The 24,821-nt window shown below is 38.6% G+C and overlaps 1 protein-coding gene across 1 annotated transcript; it reads right to left on the bottom strand.

The window, feature by feature from the left end:
* Positions 1-12,153: 12,153 nt before the first annotated feature.
* Positions 12,154-24,821, bottom strand: LOC122846443 (semaphorin-4E-like). Its single transcript, XM_044143429.1, has 15 exons — positions 24,716-24,821; positions 23,296-23,395; positions 22,880-23,025; positions 22,232-22,294; positions 22,058-22,153; positions 21,270-21,369; positions 19,386-19,466; positions 19,144-19,292; positions 18,550-18,725; positions 13,951-14,110; positions 13,647-13,869; positions 13,119-13,237; positions 12,882-13,048; positions 12,758-12,807; positions 12,154-12,663 (listed from the first exon to the last, which is right to left on the bottom strand). Exons 2-15 carry the CDS (start codon positions 23,390-23,392, stop codon positions 12,311-12,313), a joined length of 1,980 nt encoding a protein of 659 aa, XP_043999364.1. The 5' UTR covers positions 23,393-23,395; positions 24,716-24,821; the 3' UTR covers positions 12,154-12,310.

Below are 24,821 nucleotides of genomic sequence, written 5' to 3'. Positions count from 1 at the left end.
CTATAGAGTCCTACTGCTGGTTGTTTTGGTTAAATTCACTTTAGATTGTTTACAACTATGTGGTTCACTGTTCCTAAGCCTTTGTATAGTGTGTCCAGGTACATTAAAGTGTGACGTGCCTGGAGAACCGTCAAATGGAAGCTCCAAGGAGACATTGTTGTTCCTTGAGCACCCCAGATGTTATAGCTGCTCACCCTTTGTCTTAAGGTGAAGGTCCAGCCACCCTACGAAGGAAGCTCAAGTCTGCGACTTGGATCTAGGATCTTGTTCTTTTGATTCCAATTCATGTCTCATGTTCACTGGTAAATGGAGAACTTTGACCTCCACTTTTGGTGACTTGCTGCATTTTCTCTACATTGTGTTTGTTTTCTATTACCTGCACAAGTTCTGCTTTGGATACCAGACCCAGTGTTTGGGTCTTTAGCGCATGGCATTCTAGGTAAATACAAGCAAAGAAATGTGAGTCTAACGCTAGTGGGAGAAATGACTCGACAGAAAAGAGAAATCTTACTTTGCTTGACATTTGACACAGTACAGTGTGAAGGTGAAAATGGAACAAATAATGCAATGTCCCTAAACAAATGGGGTCTACCAGACTATGAAATTTGAAACACCCTTATTGATTCTGTTGGAACAGTGATGGTTCTAGACACCTGCTGATAGGAAGGACCTCCTATAATTTTCCTTTGTGCATCTTGGATACAGGAGTCTGTTACTGAAAGAGCTCTTCAGTTCAACAACAGACAGTAAAGAATCTCCAGCAGGATGGCAAACCATTTCACAATATCATAGTGTCAATGAAGTTGCTCAGAAATCAGAACAACAAACTCCCAGAACCAGACCCCTATGAAGACAAGAAACCGAAGCCACCAAGCTGTGATCAACTCAAAGTACCTTTAAATGACAGGAACTGTACTCCATCAATCAGCATCTCTATTATACTCAACCAAAAACATTTAATTTCTAAACGAGTTCATTTTAGATGCCTACATCCAATCTGTTCTACCTCTATTAATTTTCTCTGCAGCCCTGCTGACTCTAACGTTGTAATAACCCAATCCTCCCACAGGGAACATTAAAAATGGATTTGGACTTTTTTATTTCTTCCACAGTTTGTTCAGCAGTTAAAGCAGTGAAACAAACTGAGCTTTATGCTGATTGTTAATTTTACTGAACCAGCAAAAAGGATTTACAGCAGTAGAAAAGACATTGACGTCTTAATGTGCATCCTGATAGGTCAGAACAAGAAGATGTTTGTTATACTTAATAACCCAAAATATGCAGCTAACAGTTTGAACAGTGAAAATTTTAATGTCACATTTGTTTTTCTGGTTGTATTTTTTTTTGGGGCCAATAATAAAAATAGCAGGAAGCTGAGGCTTCATATACATGTAAATATGCTGGAGGGTTTTTTTTTCCTACCAGAAAAAAACTAAGGTTTTTCCATTTTAGTTCGGAACGACTATCAGACAGTTTCTCCTCATTTAAAACCCTGTTGACTATTTTCTGTTCTGATCAGTAAGATTTTTTTGTTCTTGTTTGCTTAATGAAAACAGCACCACTGGGTGCCAAGAACTCTTCAGGGAAGTTCAATCCAGTTCAGGCATCTAGATCTCCATGGATTCACTGCAGGTCCTTCATTTTCTGAACATCTTCTATGTTGTATTTTAATGGCCATCAGTTCAACTCTGATGGAAATTCCTGCTTCTGTTGCCCACCCACCAGTGGGAACTTCAGGGCTCCATGCTTGATGTCCACTTTCTTTGCTTTGACTTGGCACTATTTTTTTTAAGCACCATCATCATTTATATGCTAATGACTGGTTTATTTATCTTGGAAATACATTGTCCTCTGTAGCCTCTCCTTGATTGTTCAACACCAGGGGATCGATGGCACTAAATGTCCTTTATTAAGATCAAAGAAAGACTTTTTGAAGGGATCTCTAACTATTTGAAAAGGTTTTAATGTTTTGATTTTACTAATGACCTAAACGTTGCTACTTGTGATAAGTAAAAATGAATTTCTTCAAAAATAATACATTTAAAAAATGTATTTTCACCTATGCAATGCATTCTGGGCCGATAAGGCGAGTAGGTTATTGTGGACGCGAGCCAATTAAAAACACTGGAAGTCAGGCAACTCATGTAACATTTGCTTTATGTGGTCTTATACGTGAGATTTCTGTTGGGGGGGAATTAACGTGATTTACTGTTTACTATGTTAGCTAGAGCTAACAACCGTTAGCTACAACTAACATTATCAGGAGCTAGCAACATTTGCAGGAGCTATCACAAAATCAAAACAAATTGGAAGGCAATAATTAGATGTTTAAAGTGACAATGAAGCAACTTTAAGTCATTGTAACATCATTCTAATACATTTAAGAAAATGTATTTTATACGTTTTCAATATGTTTAAGCAAAATCCTGTTGCTAATCATAAATCCTAAAATTCATGACATTTTGGGACTGAAGCTCTTGGCAACAGAACTTTTTTCTGGTTGGCATTTTCAAGCAGCAGCACAAACACCAACTTTTTCAGTCTTTTCTCTTCATCTTCATTTCTGGATTGCCTTCTATTTCAATGTGTTTTGGTTCATATTCTGAATGTTGTGTAAAAGTTATTTTTGGCTGGACAGCAGTAGCTTCATAATACCTCACGTACATTATCTGTCCAGAATGCATGATATATGTACAACAATACTTTAAATTTATTAAAACTAAAGTTTTTTTTACTGTTACTCTTTTTAGTTTTGAAATAAATATTTGTTAAATAATGTTACAACAAATTATGCATCCTTTTAGATACAGCAACTCCAGCTGTATACATTTGTTTGATCTTTCTTCTCTTAACCCGCTTGCAAAATCCACTTGACTCACATTTCAATGTTAAGTACTCAGAAATCAAGCTTTTTATGTTTAGATGCCAGAGAGGCTCTAATCCATGCTTTTATCACCTGACGCCTGGGTTCTAAGATGAAACCCCCAGTGCCTAAAAAAATCTTGATCTTCCTGCTGCAGGTGATGCAGAATACTGCAGCTCACATTCGCACTAAAACCAGCTTCTATGCACCACAAATCTGGAACAAACTTCCAGAAAACTGCTGAACAGCTGAAACACTGAGTTCCTTTAACTCTAGACTAAAAACTCAGCTGTTTAGAGTTGCTTTTGAAACATAAACATGAAACAATCAATAATCTGATGTGCAAAATGTAATATTGACTTAATGTTCCATGACTTTGTATTTATATGAAATGCCTGGTTGCTGAAAGGTGCTATGCAAATAAAATTTGATTGATTGTAACTCTTTTAAATGGAGTGAACCAGGCCTCCCTCCTATGTCTACAACCACATGGTTCAATGAGTCTTAACTGGTACAGGCAATCGAGAGCACATACAGTATTTCTATATAACTATCCTCATTATTTGAGGTCAGGACCTTCTTAATTCTGCATATGTTAGAGGTGAGAAATAAAACATTACTGGTTTGGATATTTTAGTTTTGGAGCTTTAAGATGAACCTGCAGCAGCTCAAGTAAACCCTAGGATGTGTAACCAGGCTGACTGAAGAGACTTCAAAGATTTGGAGGTTTTTATTGGTTGGCTGTAGTCAAATTTCTAGAACACCTTTGGACCTTACTGTCCAAGCTCTGAGATAATAAGCTTAGGAAGGATGTGACATTCTTATTGGAGAAAGTGAGAACTTAATGATTCTGTGTAGAGAACTGGCTTAAACAGGCCCCTTGTGCCCCTGCGAGGGAAGACTGACTTCATACTTGGGACTTAATCCTGTCCCAAGGATTAAGAAATTCTTAAGAAATGTGGACTGTGGATGCTGACATTAGTGTTGGGGGGTAAAGAAGAAACATGTTGCAGCAGCAACATCAAGATGGTACTTTAGACTTGAATAGCTACTATGAAAAGCAAACTCTTTAGCACAACTTCAGCACAACAAGTCTTTTTCAGAGTCCCATCAGATAGATTTTTTAACCAAAGCTGAACCCCTGGTGAGCAGAGAGAAATGGCTTTTTCATCCATTGTGTTTGTGCATAAATGTCACTCGTGCATCGGATTTACTGGCACACCAAAACCGCAATACAAAGGTTCTGGTTCAGGACTTTAGTATCTAAAAAAGAATGCAATTAATTACATTAAAACCTACATAATTTTTGAATTAAAATGAATGTGTTAAATTCCTGGTCCTATTGAAAACATACAAATGAGCATTGTAGCCATTTAGTTTAGCTCCATTAGATAGATTTTGTATTCTGTAATGAGACTGAATGATTCAGCAGGCAGTTCATTCTTAGCCATATTTAATTTAATATATTTCCAAAGTTATTTAATTACATTCTTATCAGCCCAAGTCTTTGAATTCCTGATTTAAAGCGATAAAACCCTACAAAGTTAGCCATTCACCAATAACACAGAAACATTTCCTCCTGTTATCCTACAGCAGGACCTGAATGACCATAATCTATAAAAGCCATAATCACATGAAAGGACAGCATTGTTGTGTTGATGGTGACCGTGTGTTGCAGCAGAGTGATTTACATCCCTGCCTCTCTGTGTCCCTGCCTCTCTCTATCTTTCTCTCTCATGAATACTGAGCAGCACATCAAATATTCATAGCACACACTCTCCCTTCTCACTTGGTACCGCCATGTACACACACAACCTCTAACAAGGCCAGTATGCACGGCCGTCCTCACCCACCCTGTCTCATGCGCTTGAACGCACCCGTACACACTCAAACATACAACACTGAAGTTATTCATACACTGTGAGGGGAAAGGAGCAGCTCAAAACCAAGCAGCCATGAAAGTTTAATACAGCGAGTGTCTGACGGATTTACAAACAGAGACGCAAGTTGCATGAGAGAGGGTTGCAGACACAATACGCCTCTTTAACTCACATCATCAAAATTTCATCTAAGATGTCAAGTAGTTAATTTTACTGGGGACCTGGGTTTTTCTTCTAAACAATCCTTAAATACTTTAGAGGAAATTAATTTCCTGAGGTTGCACCTATCATCATCAAAATCTCAGAGTAAGCATCAGCTGGCCCATTCAGAACTGTGTGGCAAATTCATATTCAACATGAGAAAAGAGCAATCTAGCTCTTTATTATGAACTCCCTGAGGAACAGAGCACTGCCAAATGTTACAGCCTGGCATTCCTCTTGCTGCTCTAAGCACACTTAACCTTTGCTCTGAAGACCCGCTGAGGCTGGCCAGCAGTCACAATTAGAGAAACATTTCTGCTAAACAAATATGAGCATAAAATGGTATCACAGGCTTTGTGCCTGTGGTGTTATATTTTCAAAAAATTAAGTTGGACAGGAACAATCCCATAACTCGTGGTTTGATAAAAAAAAAAATCTGAATAACATTCATAGCCCTTCCGATTCTCGAGGTATTCAAAGCTGTTCTGAGACATCGTTTTCTGTTTTAAAGTCTTGCAGTTTAACAGACTAAAGTGGCAGCCTGATGTAGACTTTGACCATCACACGCGTACAAGTCTATTTATAGACTGGTGACCATAGTAACAGAACAGTGGCTGTCCCAAGAAGGGATGCAGTTTTTTAAGGTCATAATGGCAGTTAATATAACTATTGCTGCTATTGTGCAGTTCAAGACACTGCTTGGAGCCTTCTTAATGACTAATGGAACTGATGCACTCCTTAAAACACAACCATGCCTGATTTTTAAAATAAAAATATGAACCACTCTCTGCCTTGTCCTTTTGTTCCAGTTCCAATGCCTGGACAACAGTTATTATTTTTAAAGAGCAGTGTTAAGACTTCTGGATACAGACGCTTTGAAAGACCTACAAATGGAGAACGTTGTCATGTTATGTTGAAGCATCCAAATGCAGTAGACAGAGGTGTTGAGCAGAGTTCTGGTGATTTCATGAAAAGTGTTAAACAAAATACTTAGAAAAACCTCATAGAACAAAGCAGAAAAAAAAACATAAATCAATGGATAAAATGGCAGGGATTTAACAGAGAGATAACGTGGGAATAGCTGGAAGAACCAGCAAAGGGTGAAAGCAGTAGAAGTGTTAAAGTACTGGGAGAGTGAATGTAGAACAATGGACCAGGACTGATTGGCTAATTGATCGCAGGTGTGGGGAGAGTGCAGAAGGCAGGCAGAAGAGAGCGAGATTATGTATGATATAATTCAAGCACTTATTAAATATTTAAAAGATACAAAATTATTGAATTCCATGAATTTTATGTTTTTGCCTGCTGAATTGATTATATTACTGTAGATCATTGTGCTAAAGTGAGGGCTAAAGTTAGCTCTCATGCTAACTTTAGCATATTACCAACAATGAGCATTTTAGCCGATTTGACATTAAAGCTAAACCTAATAGGCTGAATGGAATGAACTCACCTTAATCAACATGCTGGTGATAATGCTTTTGAGAACATTTTAGCTAATATCAACTAATGTTGACCTAAAAGCTAATCTAAACAAGCTGAATAGAGACATCATGTTTGTTATAACATCCTGGCTACAGCCCACATGCTATTGATACCATTTTAGCCATTATTAACATTTGACATAATTATGTTACTCCAGGTCCACATGCTAATTATAGCATAACTGCTGTCATCAGTAATTTAGCTAACTTAATTTGTTTTAGCTTATTTTAGCTCCCACAATGCATTTTCCACAGTAGATTGAGTAAATCAATCTTATTAAAAATGTCATTTGCAAGCTACAACCTTTAGCATCTTGGCTGAAAACACCAGCTAACTGTAGCACACACACTGCTCTGACTGTACTACGAACTTTAAATTATTACACTCTTCCCTAAATGAATGCAGTTCAGCTATGTAAACAGTCTTCTGCACCAGTTGATAGGATTTTGGTATTGACCGAGTTGTTCTACATAAGATTTGCAGACATATTTACGCTGCTGTTTCTCATCTATTAGATTCATGCAAGTCTTCTACATTTGACTTCAAATGCTTTTGCAGTTTTCACCAAAAAGATTCAGCTTACAACATTCACACTGCATCTTTGCAGGAAATGCACTTTCTTTTCTAGTTTAAATAACATCCCTTCTGTTGCTTGAAGTTTTTTACTGCTTTTGTTTTTATGCATATATATATTTTGTATAATTTTTTACTTTAAATTCAGATACTAGACAGTGTCTTTCTTTACTTCACTTTTTTTTTATCTTTGTGCGTCTTAATATTGAATCTTGTGAATGATGGTGGTATGTCCAGGAGTTACATCATCTCTCCCCCACCTCTAAGGGATGAGCTCCAGACTTTTTATTGACCTTTTTTGTGCTAGCTTTTTCTGAGACTGTATTTTGCAAAAATACATCTTGTCTAGTTGAAAATCTGGAGATTTGTTTTATTTACTCAGGAGAAATCTTGGTCCTGATGCAGTAATACAGGCTGTAAAAATACAAGACATGAGGAAGAAATATGATGGAAAAAAAATATTAAAACTGGTTTTACACCATTCAGCTGTGGTATTTCAGGTTTGCTAAACTAGCAGTATATTTCATAACATGTTTCACTTCATCTGCTGCTTATTGTATACTTAAGATTAAGTGAAAGCATCATTTAGGAGTTAGGCTCAGTATTGGCACCTAAAACAATTGTTGGCAAGTTCTCAAACATTTCTAGAGGTTTTGTCTGTTGGAGATGGGTGAGCACTTTCCTTTGAAATTAAGAGTATCACTTTAAAAGAAGGTTACAGCGAGCCCTTGATTCAAGTGGGAGAACATTAAGACTTCAAACACAGGATCAAAGTGACGGAGTTGTGGTTTTGAAGAGAGCAGAAAGAAAGTGGGACAGAAGGAGGGCAACACATTCAAGGAGAGTCCAGAGATGAAGGGAGAGAAATTATTCCAACAAAGGATTCAGTTCAGACTTATCAGTAATTAGTATACTGCTTTTCAAGTTTAAAGAGGGCCCTCACCTTCAGTAGATGGGTAAAAAGGTACTTTTTAGTCTTTATTGGATGTGTTAGAAGAGCAACTTATTCCAATATTAGCACCAATCTAACAAGATTTATCTCACAGTTTTTAGACTGATTTTAAAGGGATCCCCATGTTAGTTTAACATGTTGGTGTAAACCTTACAATTTTTCTATTAACCTACAAGTTGTTTGTAATGCGTAAAAACTCATAATTACTTCAAAAATGGTCTTTATTATATTTTTCACCTTCGCAGATTGCCATTTTATGGCAATGCACGCTGAGTGAATTATTATATAAAATTATATTGGACTGAAATCTGTAAACAAAACACAAGAAGTCAGACACGCTGAACATCTGAATCAAGGCAAACTGCCTCAGTTTTATTGTACTGTTATACATGAGATATCTGCTGAAACAAGCCAACGTGAATGACTTGTGATCTGTTTACTATATTACCTATAACTAATGCTAAATCAAAACAAACTGGAAGATGTTGAATAGACATTTAAGGTGAAAATGTAGCATCTTTCAGTCTTTGTAATAAACCATTGTGATATAATTGATAAAATATGCTGATGCCGATGTAGATCATAGAAAGCTTGAGTTAGAAACTGCAGCATACAAACTCCTTTCAAGTTGGCATTTCCAAGCATCATCATTTCTGCTTTGCCTCCCATTTCAACAAGCTCTGGGATAAATGTTCCTCAAACAAAATAAATTTCACAATTAATTGTGAACATGGCTCTGCTCACCTGGTGGAGTTGTGTGCTTTCCATCTGGCAATACATGGGAAGGAGAGTCACAGTCTCATTTTTATACATGATGTGATTTAGTTAGTGGTCCCCAATCATTATGTCAGTCAAGGCTTGGCAATTTGACTGCGGCCTGGGGGGGGTGCAGTAAAATTGCCCCTCCCATTCCATTTGGTGCAGATCATCGCAAGTGACAATCTTCTTCTAAGATTTTCACTTGCTATAATTGTAACCGATCCTCCTGTACTGTGAGGTGTGTCGTGACTAATCTGGTAATCTGGTTCAGTCGGTAGAAAGTTGGGACCGCTCCGATATAAATTCGGCCATATCCAACATTGTCTTGGCCCGACTATCGCAGCCATCCTCGTTCCCTCACAGGGAGCGAGGATGGCTGCAGACATCCCCTGATAACCTGGTGTCTGTCCTAAAAGAGCTATGAAAAATCTTAGCAATGATTCAAATTTAGACAATTCAAACCATACAGAAAGAACCATGTTGATGGACTTTCATTAATGCAGTGGTGGTTTGCAAACCAATTGTAAAGAGTCCAAAACAGGAAGATTATTGTAATAAGTTTTATAAATTAACATTTTCTTGCCTAGAATGCAATGACAGCATTTCTTTAGTGAACGCTTGATCATCTGTAGCAAATGACCCCTCTGCAGCTAAAAAATACTTCTAACATTAAAACTCAGCTCTTTCTGTTTTACTTTGCATCAATACAGTGTATGGCAGGTCTGTTTAATTTTTGGATTAATAACTGAAAGCAAAAAGTGCTTAATAGGAGGCTTTTTGGCAAGATAAAGTTAGTTTTGTACAATTTTCGCTTTAAATCCATTCCTTTGTTTTCTCCAGGTACTCCTCCTTCCTCCCAAAGTCCAATAACATCACTAATGGATGGATGGACAGCCGGTGAAAATTTAATATTTAAGATAAGCATATTACATCACATGAATAAAAACATTTTAATGGAGAAATTCAGCCTTAATAAATCAAGTTTAATACATGTTGTTTTCCAAAGATGCTCATACTGACATTAAGATTTTCTGAATGCTGCTATATGTACTCCAGTATTTTTCAGACAATTATTTCAAGTTTAACAATAAGTTTTTTAGTTATATATTACTGCCATCTTGTGGCAGCATCTAGTTTTTCAGTATTTCAAAAAAAATTCAGCAAGAACAGCCATTAGCTCCTCACCGTTTAGTGCTATATATCAGAGTTAAAGTAGGATGTTGTAATAAAGGCCAATAACCTGCTAAAAGGCATTTTTCCTCTGCTATAACTAGAAAGAAGTGCAGAGTAAAACAAGTATTTATATTTAGCCCAATGCCTCTTTCACCATCTATGTGACAATATTCTCATCTGGATAGATAATGTAGACATAAATACATTATGTCTACATTATCTATGTAGACATAATAGATAATGTCTACATAGACTTAATCTATGTCTAAATTAACCAACAGGTTAACGAACCTGTTGGTTCTGTCTGTTTACTAGCTATCAACTACCAAATGAGGAGAAGCAGCATTCAGCATCTATGCACCACAAATCTGGAACAAACTTCCAGAAAACTGTAAAACAGCTGAAACACTGACTTCTTTTAAATCTCGACTAAAAACTCACCTGTTTAGAATTGTATTTGAAATGTAATCAATTACAGATTTATTGATAGAACTTGACTTAATGTCGTGTTTTGATTGTTGATTCTATGTTGCATTGTGTTTCTGTGTTTGATTTGATGTGAAGCACTTTGAAATACTTGTTTTACTCTGCACTTCTTTCTAGTTATAGCAAATGTGCTGAAATGTGCTATACAAATAAAAGTCGATGGATTGACTGATTGAACTTTACTGAACCTTAGCATGATCACATCAGAAGAATCCATAAACACGCTCAGTCATTTCAAACCAATTAAAAATGCTTGTCCAACCACAAACATTGTGAAAACATCAGCCACATTGCATAAAATTTAACTTCAGTGTGATTAGGGTTAACCACCTGCCTTTAAGTGGTATTACAGACCACTTAGAAATACATGACAATCAAGTATTAATGGGCAAAACCTGCTTAAGTTAAATAAATCATGCTGATGTTTCTGCAGGTTTTTTTTATTAAATATTTTTGTTACAGGTGAACCTGTGGCTAATCCATGTAGTAACTCCAGTAAACGACTCCCTTCAGATGGAAACTGCGTCATCAAATTTTTAATAATATAGAAAGTGCTCCTACATCATTAGCTCTGTCAGTGCTTACCTGGCCAGTTGATGTAGCAGAGTACATCCTCTTAACCACTGACAATTGTGTCAGAACCACATGGACTGAGCTGGATTTGTCAGCTCAACCTAAGTTTTTTTTTATAAAATGACTTCTCGTATTTTAAGATGTTTTTCTGGTAAAATTGCATCTTTATTTTGCTGATATGACTGCATTCTCATAATTAAAAATGCTTGTAGCCTGACCATAATACTCCATTATAAAACCTACAGAAGGGATGATTGAAATAAAGCCACTTTGCGAAAGTATTTTGTTGCTTTTTTAGAAAAAAAACTGGAGTGGTGATTTGTGAAATATATTATATGTATATTACATGTGTATTAAATGTATTACAATTAAATTTTTCAATTCATAAAGCAAAAATTAGTGATTTTAAATACAAAAATAGCTTTTTAGACATTTATTTTTAAGCATATACACTGACTGATGGCACTTTTAAAGTTCCGTTGTTCTTGTGACAATGACAAAGATCTATCTATCTATCTATCTATCTATCTATCTATCTATCTATCTATCTATCTATCTATCTATCTATCTATCTATCTATCTATCTATCTATCTATCTATCTATCTATCTATCTATCTATCTATCTATCTATCTTGGTTAATTTTTTTTTGCAAATCCAAAATCTTTGATCTTAATTTAATTTTTTTCATTTGACATGTTTTTTATTGAATAATTGTGAAACAAATTTAACTGCATATTGTTGCATGGGTTAAGTTGTGTATTCACACAACAGACAGAACAATCTTTTTCTTACTCCTTGGTGCAAATAAGTAGTTTGCTGTCAGCCAGTACGGGACCATACATGAGATCCAGGGGGAAAACTGTAACTCATACTCTTTACATACCTTACAGTTGCAGGTCTGTTTCCTCCCGTGTCACCTCACTTCCTCTGCCTCCTCTCCAGAGAGGTTGCTGCATGACTTTTTCCAAAAAATTCTAATAATACTAAAAATACGCGAGACAGAACACTATTTCAGCACTGTAGTTTCTTTATTCATTCTTTGCCAAACAAACCATTTGCTCTGTGTTCTTAAGTAAATTTATTTTTAAATATCACCACTGTTCTAATCTCCATAGCCTTAGCGGCTAATTTTAACCTGCTGCTCAGTCTCAAAGTTTCAGCCCTCATTCCCAGCCCTCGCTACAAACATATATAACCACACTTGAATCATTTTTGTCTTTTATTGTTACAGAGTTGATGCCAGTGATGCACAAAGTGTAACAGAAGTGGGTTGTGCTGTTATCAAACTATAAATCTGTTTTAAATGGTAGATTTTGCCCTCTTTTCCGCCCTAGTTGGTGTGGTTTTCTTGGTATCAGGATCACTAAAGCAGTTGCAGGGCACACAGCACACAAATAGAAGCTAAAATATAGACAACTACACCCTGAAACCTGTTTACCTGACCCAAGATTTCACCCTGTAAAATCTTGACATGGTACTGGATCACTGCCTTCCTGTGCTTTCTGCCTTTAACTACTTCCACTGTCTCACAGGTGTAAAGGCCTTGATCAGTGAGGGAAGGTGTTAAAACGAGTCCCTGGCTGAGCAGAGTGTGTCGGGGACTTGGCTTAAGGATGCTACCAGAGAACCTCCAGCTGATGGGGAGATTGGTATCAGGAGAGCAGGGGAGGAACTGCGCGACGTCAAGTGTGAGTTGGATCTTGGTACTCTTTGACACTGTGGGAAAAACCAAAACAGCCATAAAAATTCTCCTACTGCTCTCCTTGTTAAGGTAAATGTGTGTAAAGAGCTTTATGTGGGGAATACTTGCAATGAGAGCTTGGGCAAATTCCAAAGTCACCATCAATGAGGTTCTGGATCCTGCCACAAATGAATTAAATGCTCTGATTATAAACGTAGCACACAATGAACATGTCTTAGTTAGTGTGACATACATGGAGAGTTTTGAAGCACCAGCAACAGCAGCACACAGGCCTGTGCGACGGTTCCAGCCACAGTATGGATCTCTGGCTATAAGGCAGTCAGCACAGGATGTGTAGCGGCTGCAGTCCCTCACACTGAGCTGAACAACAGCAGTTCTAGTTGTGCTGTACAGCTGACCCTGCAGATCATCAGAGTTCAAAGGTTAGCTCCAGGTCCATTTAGTCTACAGACATGTAGCTGTAACCTACGCTTCTAGAGGAGAGCTGAAGGAAGCGAATGGGCTGAGGATCCTGAGACAGCTGCAACTCCTCAATGATTCGCCCTCCATCATCACCAGACCACACCGCCTTCTGCACCCAACCAGAGTCTAGAGGACAGAACCAGAGGTTAACTCTGGTTTCTACAAGGTGATGTTTGTAAACTTAAAAAGAATGCTAGCAGCAATGTTCTGGTTTATTATCAATTGAACTTTTATTCTGAACTTGCCATGCTCAAGTTCCAACATCAACTGTCTTTGTTGCTCAAATCTCAAGTTGGGCGTTAAAGTGATAGGATTTCTGTTATATTCACACAGTGAAACTGTGAATGTAAAGGTTTTCCATTTACCAATCAATCCATCAATCAAATTTTATTTGTATAGCACATTTCAGCAGCAAGGCATTTCAAAGTGCTTTACATCATATCAGACACAAAAACACAATACAGCCATTTTCCAGACAGATCCTGCTAACAACGCCAAGATCCATTGAGTCATTATATATGATCCAGTTACTTACTGTTGCTAATAAACATGACGTTGTGCTGCTGTCCATCCAGAGAGGTTACTTTGTCAACAACAATTTTGGAGAACTGTGCCGCAGACCCAACCAGCAGGGGCTTCCCAGTGATCGGTGTCACCACTCCCTCCATCAGAGGGTGGTTCCTCGTAAACTCCAGGGTTTTGCCTGGGATGTTTTGAGAGGTTTTCACACCCTTGGCTCGCATTTCATCATTAATACACTGATAATACAGATCAGAGATCACATGAGGTGGATCATTTTCATTGATACTATTGCATATCAGTTTAGGTTTGGTGCTTACTGATCGAGGGTAGGTGTAGCTCTCTGTTCCTACGTCCTTCACCCAAACTCCAGGACTTATCTCATTCAGAAGGTTCCCCCTGTAAACTTGCTGGATATCTGACAGCTTGTAGGCACAGACAGCGGACTGACTGCAGGAACTGGGTGTAGAGACAATTGACCTGTGAATGAAGTCAAGTTAATTCTAGTTCAGAAACAATAGTCTTTGTGACAAGATGGCGGTGGTGCAGTATGGGGGTGTGTCACATACTAGAACAGGTTCTTGAATAAAATGCAAAATCTACATTTATAAAACTGGTGATGGGAAAGTGATAGTGGAGGATGTGTTCCTGAGCTTCATTGCTACAAAAATGAGAACTTTGTCTCAGGACGAAATTGTTTTATTAGCCTCAAACAATTTCTCATCTGAGTGGATTGAGGAGTCAAAGCGCCAACTGTTTGAATTATGCGTGACGTCGATTCGTTGCATCAAACACAAAGGCCCTCAAAAGGATGCTAACAACATAAAGGACATCTCAGGGTACTTAACGAGTGTGTTGAAAACATTCTGAGATTTGTTTCGCTTTATCTGGATGTACTTCCGCCAGTTGGTTTTGGCAACATGGATACCTCTGCCCTACTCAGCAGGGTGGAGCAGGTGAGCCTGGAGGTGTCTCGCCTAAGGAAGATCTTGGAAATTCAGGCCACTGTGAATGAGATCCTGGAAGCGGTAGTGATAGCTCTAGATCGCCAGATGACTGCAGTTAAGAAGTGTGACTCGCCTGGTCAATCACACCGGACCAGTGTAATGCGAGCACATTGCGTGGAAGCGTCACAGGAGCTGAGGACATCTGCTCACCACTCGCAAGTCCAGCTGTCAGAGGACCTGCCGAAATCCCCGCCCTGAACCAACGTGGTAGAGAAAGGGATAGGAAAGCCTCGGAAATATCAAAACAAAGCTGTAAAGCCCAGGAACAGAGCGTTTAACAAAAGACATCAGAGTCAAAGACAGAGCCAAAAGATGGCAATAACTGGCGCCAGTGCGGATAACAACATCCCAGTGATTAAAACTAGGCTGACGAGTGTTTTTGGAACATGATTTGCACCTAATCTTGACGTTGACACCTTACACTCCTATCTGGCTGATGAACTGGGGAAACCGGTGACATGTCGCAAAATCAATTCCACTCAGAAAAGGTTCAGCTCGTTTCATGTCTACTGAAGCAAGACTTGGAAGGACTTAATTTTCTGCATAAAGACTTGTATGGTGTGGGCGAATCTACCACTGATTTGAGTGATGGAATAGTTTATGGTAGAATACCTGGTGGTGTTGCTATTTTATGGCATAAAAAGTATGATCAGCTGGTTAAGGTGGTCAGATTAAACTTTGACTGGGCCATTGGAAATGAGTTTAGTGACGTGATCAGAAGATCATCATTCTCTATATGTACACACCTTATGAATGTCCCAGGAATGAAGATGAATGTCTTCGTAGGTTTTCTTATATTATGTCTGTCATCCTGGAAAATGCTACCACTTGTTTTTTAATTGTGGGAGACATAAATGCAGATATTTCTGATAAAAGTTCAATATTTGCTAATCATTTGATGCGATTCTGCCTTGATAATAGTCTGGTTCTATCTAGTAAGGTGTTTATGCCTGAGTCCCTCTAGTGAATCATTACAGTAGAGAGAGAAGAGATAGTCTCTTCCCTCTAGATTAGTAAACCTGCATCTGAATGCAAGACAAGACTTAGGGGACAATGTCCTATAGACAGATGAGACCACATGTCAAGAAATCTGGTATGTAAATGTGAGATCTGTCCAGGCTCATGCAGAAAAACGGATCATAAAAAGCCTAGAAGATTGCCACAGCCCTGTATGTTGATTAAAAAATGATTACTTACTGTGTATTCTTTGTATGAGGATATGGTTTCTGTGATATATTAATGTTGTAACAAGAAACTAGGATCAAATCATCTAATGTACTAATATTTTATATGATTTTAATGATTGAAGGAACTTGTATGATTAAAGTTAGTACAGGAAAAGAAGAAGTATAAGGTTGGGGTGTGGAGGATGACATATGCCGCTGTTGCAATTCGGAAAGTCCCAAAAAGTCACAAGCACATAGTTTCACAATAGGGTCATTGTGTCCCAAGTTGTAGTCTATTGCAATTTGGAGTCATAAGCACATAGTCTCACAATAGGGTCATTGTGTCCCAAGTTGGAGTCTATTGTTCTCGGAAAGTCCCGAGTGTCACAAGTACATTATTTCACAATCGGGTCATTGTGATCCAAGTGGTGCAGATGGTCAGGTTGCGCAACCATGTAGTTGCGCACGAACTGTTCTTTGTCTTTCTCTCTCTCCCTCTCTCGGTGTATACCCCGGGGAGGTAGCAAAGTATAAAAACATGAGACTAGGGAGAGACTGGGTTCTTCGTCCCCGGCGCTGAGACTCGACACAAGAGCGGCCAGAAGACCAGCAGAGGACTACGCCCTGGAACCAAGAAAAGCGCCTCACAAGGAGGACAACAGAGCTCCTCACGCTGGACCAAAGGGCGGGATCCACCGACCCACTGCCTTGGTTCCTCATTGGATTTCCACACTCTGCACTCAACCCCACGATCTCAAACCACATCGCAACAGACTTGGGGAACTGATCAAAAGTCAAAGGATCGACTAAGAGCTGTTCAGCTGGATGTAGCAGACAGATCATTTTGTTTCGGTTCCAAGGAGGATTTATGTTCAAGGATAAAGACTCTGACCAAGGACCACAAGGACTTCTGTTGCCGAGATCCAACACCATCGATGAGTATGAGTTGTGCCGCACCCCAAAGCCTTATTTGATAGCCAGATGACAGTGTAGGGAGGTTGTTAGGTAGAGGTTGAATTGATCTAAAGTTTATTGATTTTCTTTGTATGGTAGTCTCAAGTAAATTCTGTATGCCTGTCATTTTCCCTGCTAAAGCTTGCTTAATAAATACATATATCTTAAAAATTCTGATTAGGTTGTGGACATTGAAATTAATTGAGTCATTTGAATTAAAGTTCTTCTATTTATAGTAAAATCAGTATACATGATTCTAGTAATGTGGTGGCTTCGGACTTTCCTTTGGTGAGTGTAAATAATGACCTTAGGGCTTAAATCTTAGTCACTAAATAATATCTAGCCGGTAACAAGTGCCCGTTACATTTTAGGAAGAGAACTACCGTTAACAGAAGTGGTTATTGAAACTATGCAGCTGTAAGGGCTACTCAGCTGATTGTTTCTTAACTGAAAAGGGTCATAACTTCTGGATAGGAGGTAGTCAGATCTAGACGAGTCTCTTTCGCCACCAGTTTAAACAGATTATCTCTCATAGATCTTGTTCAGGGTAAGACCCAGGTCTTAGAGATTTTCCGGACCTGTTAGACAGAGAACTGGTCAGTAGTCAGCCCGAGGAGTTGTGAGGAGAGGGCGGGGCTGGCTATTGCGTAGTAACAGACACACAGTAGAGCTGTTTGGAGAACCATACTTCTGAAAATTACATATATCAGCATAAAGCCCCAAAACAATTGCCAAACATGGTGATGGAAGGTGGATCATTTGGGTTCAGTTTTTTTCTGAGGAACAAAACTCCAACAGATTTGTGGAAAATGGTCCCACTGGTTGGTTTTATGGTGAAGAATATCTAAAATGTGTGAAAGAAAATGTAGCTCTGGAAGCTGAAATACGGAGGTAGAATGTTACATGACACCTTACTGACTGGCTTTTGGGAAGCATCCAATTTGGCGTCTGCAGTAAAACAAAGTATTAAATGCAAATGTAAGTCCGTCTGGAGGATCTGTTAAATGTTTAGGTCCATCTGTTTAATATCTGAAGTGTGGACCAAATTGGGTCATCAACAGAAAATTGATCCCAAACACCACAGCCGATCTGCAACAGAATGACAGAGGAAAAAGAACCACGGCGTTGCTATGGCCTAATAAAGGTCCACATCTGAATGTGACTGAATATGATGTGGCAAGACCTTAATAGAGCTGGGCAAAAACCTGGAAGCAACACTTTCTACAACATCATACTAGGGTTGCTGCTGCCAATGGAGATTCCTCTGCAGGTGCAAGTTCAGGGGCTATTCTTAGTTTTTCTACACAACTTCATATGATTTAAATAGTGACTGTTTTTCTGAACATGTTTTATAAGAAACTGGTGGAAACAGTATCATTTTTATCAGTGAAAGTAGAATTTTATAAGTATGTACACTCTTTTTACTCCCAAATATGTTTCTTAGTTTTAGTAATGGCAGCGGAGGAAATGAAGGAAGCCGTTTGGTCCTTGTTGACCGTGCCGCCAGGAAGCAGTTGTTTCTCCGTAACCGAGAGTCCAGACCCTCTCTAGTAGCATTGCTCCCAGGTATTTCAGCTTCATACGTTTAATTTTCTTTCAAATTTGCTCTACAGAGAAATCCTTGATTAGGCGAATTTTCATCAAATGCTTCAGAATGGAGGGGGGTCTTTTACTCTAACTTTGTGGCAACTGAACAATCAGAATCAATTCATTTTAAACACCGTACAGTCACAAAGCTACATACGACGAGGTTAAAAAAATTCTGAACACTGCACATCGAAACATGACTTACGGGCTAGAGGTGAATGTTGTGTAGAAGAGGCTCTCTGTCACATTATTTTCATCTTTGAGAAAAAAGACACCCTGCAACAGAGAAAGTGAACCTGTGTCTCCAAACGGGCAGTCCAGACGGGCTTTCAGGAAAGAAGTCCACTTTCTCTCTAAAATTATGAAGCCTCCCAAGTCTTTCTGAATCAACACAAACATCACACATTAAAGCTGCAGTAATTTGCTGCTGTAATTTTTATAAAAATATTTTACAGATAATCTGTCTTGAATGAGCCGCTGCATCCTATCTTTTAAAGACAGAGGTTAAAAAAACAAACTAACTTTCAGTGCTGCAGTTGAGTTATTTAGCCCATGAGCTCGTTAGCATGAGGGTAGATGATGAGCATGTGAATGAGAATGATTGGCAACGCTAAGACCTTCCTCCAGGCTCCATTTGGTTGTTTTGGGTCTGGATGGCTCAGAAACGGTTAATTTCTCCAGATAACAATAGTAGCACAGAAAAGGGGTGGAGGAGATCCGTCTTTTCACAGCTTATCCTTCTCATTCATACTGTCATGACATGGTGACAATTTTAAGAAATATGTTTAAAAAAGCTTACTTTACACACTCGTGCAACTCTTGACAAACGCAGGTTGCTGCGTCGTTCCTCCACAGCGATCTCAGTGAAGAACACGAACAAATTGTCATCCTCGTTGTACTTTGAACTTTTGCTGGTTTCAGCAGCGTTTATGGAAATCATGATGGGGTCTGAGTTCATAACATTTAAAATTATGGGGTTATGTTTTACAGGATAGAATTGGTAGTAAAAGAGCCTTTAACTGGGTCAAGCAGTCACCTTACCATTGAACCAAGATATTTTGTCTTCAGTAGAGAGATAAGTGCTTCCGGTTCTCATGAAAACCTTTCTTTTCTTCATGAAGTCTACAGAAACAGCCGAATAAAATGTATTTTCTGTTGTGAACAGAGGAAAAAGATTTACCATTTCTGAACCGATCTTTACAAAAACATTCCTTCAGCATGGGTGGGATCTACTGAAACAATGAAGCTGCAGCTGTTTAGTACCAGAGAAAAAACTGAGAACAGCGACAGGGGAGAATCTGCCTTAGTCTTGAACTGGATGTGGCGAGGATGTCCTCTGTTTGTCAAAGCCAGGTTGAGGCAGAGCTTCAAATGTGAGCAAGAGAGGAAAGAAACTCAACTAGGCTTTTTAGCAGCTGATGAAAAGTTTTAAAACTCTAAAATTCAGGGGGTGTTCAGACGAAAGCAGGGGGCGCTGGCAGAAAAATATACGATTCCTTTGGGGGGCGTTTGCTCGAAGGTAAACTTTACATCTCATATGCACAACAGTACCTGTTGAAACTTTGAGCTACTTGCTAAAACTTTGCATCAGTTCAGCGTTACACCGGCTAACGGCCTTGCTGTGATTCACTTTTCAGGTCATAGTTGTCTGGAGTCCTGTTGAGTTTTTTTATACACATGTTTTGGCAGTGATGTAGTCGTAAAAACATTGACACAACTTTTAAATAAAAGGAAAAGTGTTTTAATGTTCGCCTGGATGCTGCATGCTTCCATGGAAGGACAAATGAATATCGCTCTTAAAAACGTAATTGCTAAAATGACAGTACCCTCATTGTGTGTCCCTCAGAAAAATGAACCCATTTAAATAAAGAAATCCTTCCATGGGTGATACCACAATAGAGAGTGTTCATTTTATAGAGCTATTGGTGCTGTAAGCTGTCAGAACACCTGTATGCAACGGCAATACCAGCACTTTTAACATATTTCTGTCGTGTTTCTTAAAGTTTCATATTAAATATTTAACTCCATAGATATTTAAGAAGCAAACTAACTATTTAGCTAGCTAGTTCATGTGCAAATTCACTTGCCCATAAGCTGAAGTCCACTATCAAAATAAAAGCTGGAACTTAAGAGCTTCTATATAAACTCCTGCTGGTCTTCAAATCGTCACTGCTGCTGTGGACCAGTTGGTAAATGTCTGTATTGCATTTAAAATGGTTCATCTTTGTTTTCAATGTTGGATAAGAAAAGAGAAAAAGAAGCGATTTGAGAGCAGGAATTTTGAAAGAGGTTCAAAAGACCCAGCTTTTATTTTGGTAGTCCACTTCCCGTTATCAGCAAGTGAATTTACATGTCAGCTAAATATTTCCATCTGAGCTAACTAAGTTTTTAGGTTAACTAAATATTTAGTATTTAACTGACATTCATGATTAAATTAATAACATGGAGAAAATATGACTGAAACTTTTACTCCCATTTATTGCTGTTTTTACCAAATTATTTACTTTCTGTTTAACTTTACAAACAACATCCCATAGTTTATCACAAGGAATAAACTGCCTGTTTAAGTTGCTTTGAGTGTCTGATCACATCTGTTTGTTTTGTCTCTTGCTCCCATTTCCTCTGTTTTTCATCTGGTTACAATCCTGCAGCTCAAAGTCCAAATACTGCTAACTTGTTAAAGCATCAAGAAGAGAGCCAGATCTCAGAGAAGTAGGAGGAGTGCAAGTTCACTGCTTGATGTTTTATGCAGGTCAGAACAAATATACCACTATAAAGATGGAGAACAACTAAACATTTTATATGATGAAGTTTCTCGATGCTCACCTACTGTTTGGTCAAGAACTTAAATGATGAATCCAGGGAAGGAAACATTAAGATGCTGAGCTAAACACTGAGAGACATGAGAGAAAGTGTTGCACCAACCATCCATCAGGGAGGCAAAGTCATCATGGGGGCCAAAGGGAGCTCTGCCCTTGCCCTCCTGAGTTGTGGTTTCCATGGTGACACTTCCTTCTTTGAACAACTGAAGAAACATGAAATAATTTTGAATTATTTAGAGATGATGCTACTTATTTTCCATGCATCTGTTTTAATTCTGACGTTTGAATCAAAAATCCAGTTCACTTTAAAATCTCTGTACTGCATGTTTTACATCCTTTAATGCCATTATTTTATTACAATAAACACAATTCTGTCAACACAGTAAAAACCCAGTGCATCTTCCCAGCTGATGGTTCTGGTGTCACAACTCCAGCCTTAATTCTCGCGTACATGGAAACAAGCACTGCATATTTTTGTAATTGATCAAGGAAAATGTGTGTCCACATGACATGACACAGCAACATAGAAAAGGGTGCAGTAAGTATGTCTGGGCAATTGGCCAATTAGGTGTCACTATGTAGTGGTATTGTGAAACAGAAATCCCAGTGTTGCTTCATCATTTAAGATGACGTTGCGCCACATGTGTGTGTGTAAACATATCCAGCTCAAACACGTGCAGGATGGAGAACAAGATGGAGCTACGACATTGTAGCAAAAGTTTCCGTTTGCTGCAATGACCAAACGGAAACTGGCATTCTGAAAGGTGGAACCTGTTCAAAAATCTTTGTTTCTGGTTTCCCAAGACACTGAATCTGTGTGGATCCACTGCCTGAATGACAAAAGGCTTTTGCCTTTGCGTCCCGGGGGCCTTGGTTATGAGAGGAACGTACCAGGTGTGTGCAGCGAGGTTTGAATGCACGGGTTCCACACGTGAAGATTCTGCTGTCATCCAGGGTGTGCAGCGTTGTGATGTAGTTTTCACAGTCCTGTTAGAAGAACAGCTATTTTTCCAAACAGAGCATTTTAAGGAAACATATTTCTCATGTAAATGTGCTCCAATGTACCTCGATGCTCCTGCCTTTAGCCAAGCACTCAGATTTTTCTCCAGAGCTCACCATCCATATAGTCTGAAACAAAACAGATCTGGAGGTTCATTTGTTTGCTCTATTCAGTTGCAAAGTCTAATTTTTTTAAGTCATGTTTAAAGTATATACAACATTTTTTAAAAAACAAAGTACATAATTACTTAATTGTGCTATAAAATGGTACTATGTGGCTGTAAATGACATAAACCTGCCCCCTTAAAAGTGTTGCCTTTACAATGCATTAAGCTTTATGGGTAGCAGTGAATGAGCAACTAAAAAATCCCTGAAGATGTTATTGAGATTTAGATTTTGACCTTATAACACCTCCTATAAACAAACTGTATAAATATCAAGAAATAGTCAACATTTCATCCTCTATTGGGAATCTAAAAGATGTTTTTCTCTAATTACGAAGTATGATGGAGATATTCTGTTAATTGTTGTGCTAGCTGGCACTAAGATGTTTGTTATTGTGTCACTTTCATAATTTTTAAGTTTTTACATGCTTTTTTCTGTTATAACAGGATTAATAACTCATTACTTTACCAACAGCATCCTCCACCATTCCTAAGTATTGTGTGTACTGCCTAGGCTCACCAACCCGTTCCACCCAAGCCCAGTTCCTACCTCACTGGTTTTTTTAGTGATGTCATCCAAACTGAGCGAGATGACCTTTCCTCTGCCTCCGATGAAGAGCTGACCGATGTCTTCTCTCACCAGCAGGGAGCTCAAACTGTCAAAGTTACGCTGCTTAAACAGCTTCAGGTTAACATCTGAGGGAAAGAATCCAACCGGCAACCTCAGGCTAATTTTGAAATCAGATATCAGTAACATCACACTGATGTTACTGTATGCCATTCTTAATGTTTTTCACATTGACACAAGTGGACTCGGACTACTACTTAGGAAACTTCTGAGTTTAGTTTAGTCCCCGTACTTTACTTTGAGATTGGAATAAAAGAAGTAGAAACATTTTAGTTAATAGGGTGTGAATACTTCTGCATTGGTCCGAACATTTCACTGCTGCTGCAGAGACGCCTCACCTGAGAAGGAAACGCTCCGGCGGGGTATCAGGCTTTGGGCTGATCCTTCGCTCACAATGATCAGGACATAAAGCAGCGCTACCTGACTCTTCATCATGACCTCACACAGGAAAAACAGAATAAGCACATTTTCTATAACAGTTGTTATGGAAACAGCAGTGGGAACGGCCATGGCAAAAAAAAAAAAAATCCGATTGGACAAAAAATCGGAATTGGGTCACTTCAAGCTGCAGGTTTAACGCAGACAAAAAGTGTTTTATGAGAAACTTTTTGTGAATGATTTATTAGGCTGTGTTCACACTTCAGGTTGAAGTGACCCGATTCCGATTTTTTTGTCCTATCTGAGTTTTTCTCCCATGGCCGTTCCCACTTCCAAATAAATGCGACCTGTATGTGTTCTGCAGTCTGAACGGGCAAACGACCTGGTAGTGTCTCACACACACAGTAGAGGCGCAGTAGAGGGCGCGGTAACGTCAGCGTTCTCAGTCTTCTGCCAACTGTGGGGGACCAGTTGCTGGGGACTTTAGATCAAGGAACCTCCCTTCCATTAAAATATGATTCTGTTCTCTTTCCTATGATTATTTTGCGGAGTTATTTAAAAGCTCTGTGTTTCATTGTCCATGTTAAGTTGAACATTCACATATATGTTGGTAACTATTATTGCTGAGAGTGAAATGAGTTTAGAAAGGCATCAGTTTTGAACAGGCGCTTAGGGCAGCCTTGGGTCTTAAGTTTCTGTGTTGAGTAATACATCGCAGCCATAATGTGACACAGGTTGGATTTATGAACGTTGTTTGTATTTTCAGATAAAATGGAAAGTAAAGGAAATTTACAACCACCGCATGTCTCGACATCACTGTTGTTCAAGTGTGCAACACAACCGCTATGAAAAGAAGAAGTGCTCAGTGTTTGGGGAAGTAAACATGGATGCTAACGGTGGAGCATAGCTTACACAATTGAAGTTGTCTGACCAGAGCAGCATATTAACTTAATCCTCATATAATCCGCCATGGTTTTTGTTTTTCTTCCTGCTTGCGCATATCAGGATGCAGAATAGTGACATTTGTCGAGTATCGGTGACCTTCAGGTCATTGGGTCGCGTTTGAATTGGATACATATCGGATACCCAAGTGGCCCGGGTTGCATTCGAAAAGAATCCGACCTGTGCTGTTCATACTGCCACGAAAAAATCAGATACAAGTCGCATTACGTCAAAAAAGATCGGAATTGGGTCACTTCAGGCTGCAGTGTGAACAAAACCTTAGGTTTCTGTTTGGATTTAAGCTGTTTGTTTGTAAATAAAGTTAAAATTAAATAAATTACATTACTCAAAACTTAAATATGTTTAAGAAGTGCATCATCAAAAATGGTTGATTTAGACATTTACTTTTTTAAAATAAAACAAGATGTGATTGCTTACCTGTGATGGATGGTTCTGTAAAGGCAATTTACTTCTGATAACATTTTTGAAAACAGAAACTGCATCGAAGTTCTGGTTCTGAACCGAAAGTTCTGTATCAACTGGA

The sequence above is a fragment of the Gambusia affinis genome, linkage group LG16 (genome assembly GCF_019740435.1).
Source record: "Gambusia affinis linkage group LG16, SWU_Gaff_1.0, whole genome shotgun sequence".
Lineage (NCBI taxonomy): Eukaryota > Metazoa > Chordata > Actinopteri > Cyprinodontiformes > Poeciliidae > Gambusia > Gambusia affinis.
The sequence above is the reverse complement of the archived record's forward strand: the minus strand, read 5'-3'. Positions and strand labels throughout refer to the sequence as shown.

Excerpts from the sequence above, each read along its gene's own strand:
- LOC122846443 (XM_044143429.1), bottom strand. The coding sequence starts at position 23,392 with ATGATGAAGAGTCAGGTAGCGCTGCTTTATGTCCTGATCATTGTGAGC. Across the intron at positions 19,467-21,269 it reads CTTTGCCTCCCTGATGGATG|ACTTCATGAAGAAAAGAAAG; the intron begins GTTGGTGCAACA and ends CTGTTTCTGTAG. Across the intron at positions 13,238-13,646 it reads CGTCATGTTTATTAGCAACA|ACTCTGGTTGGGTGCAGAAG; the intron begins GTAAGTAACTGG and ends TCTGTCCTCTAG.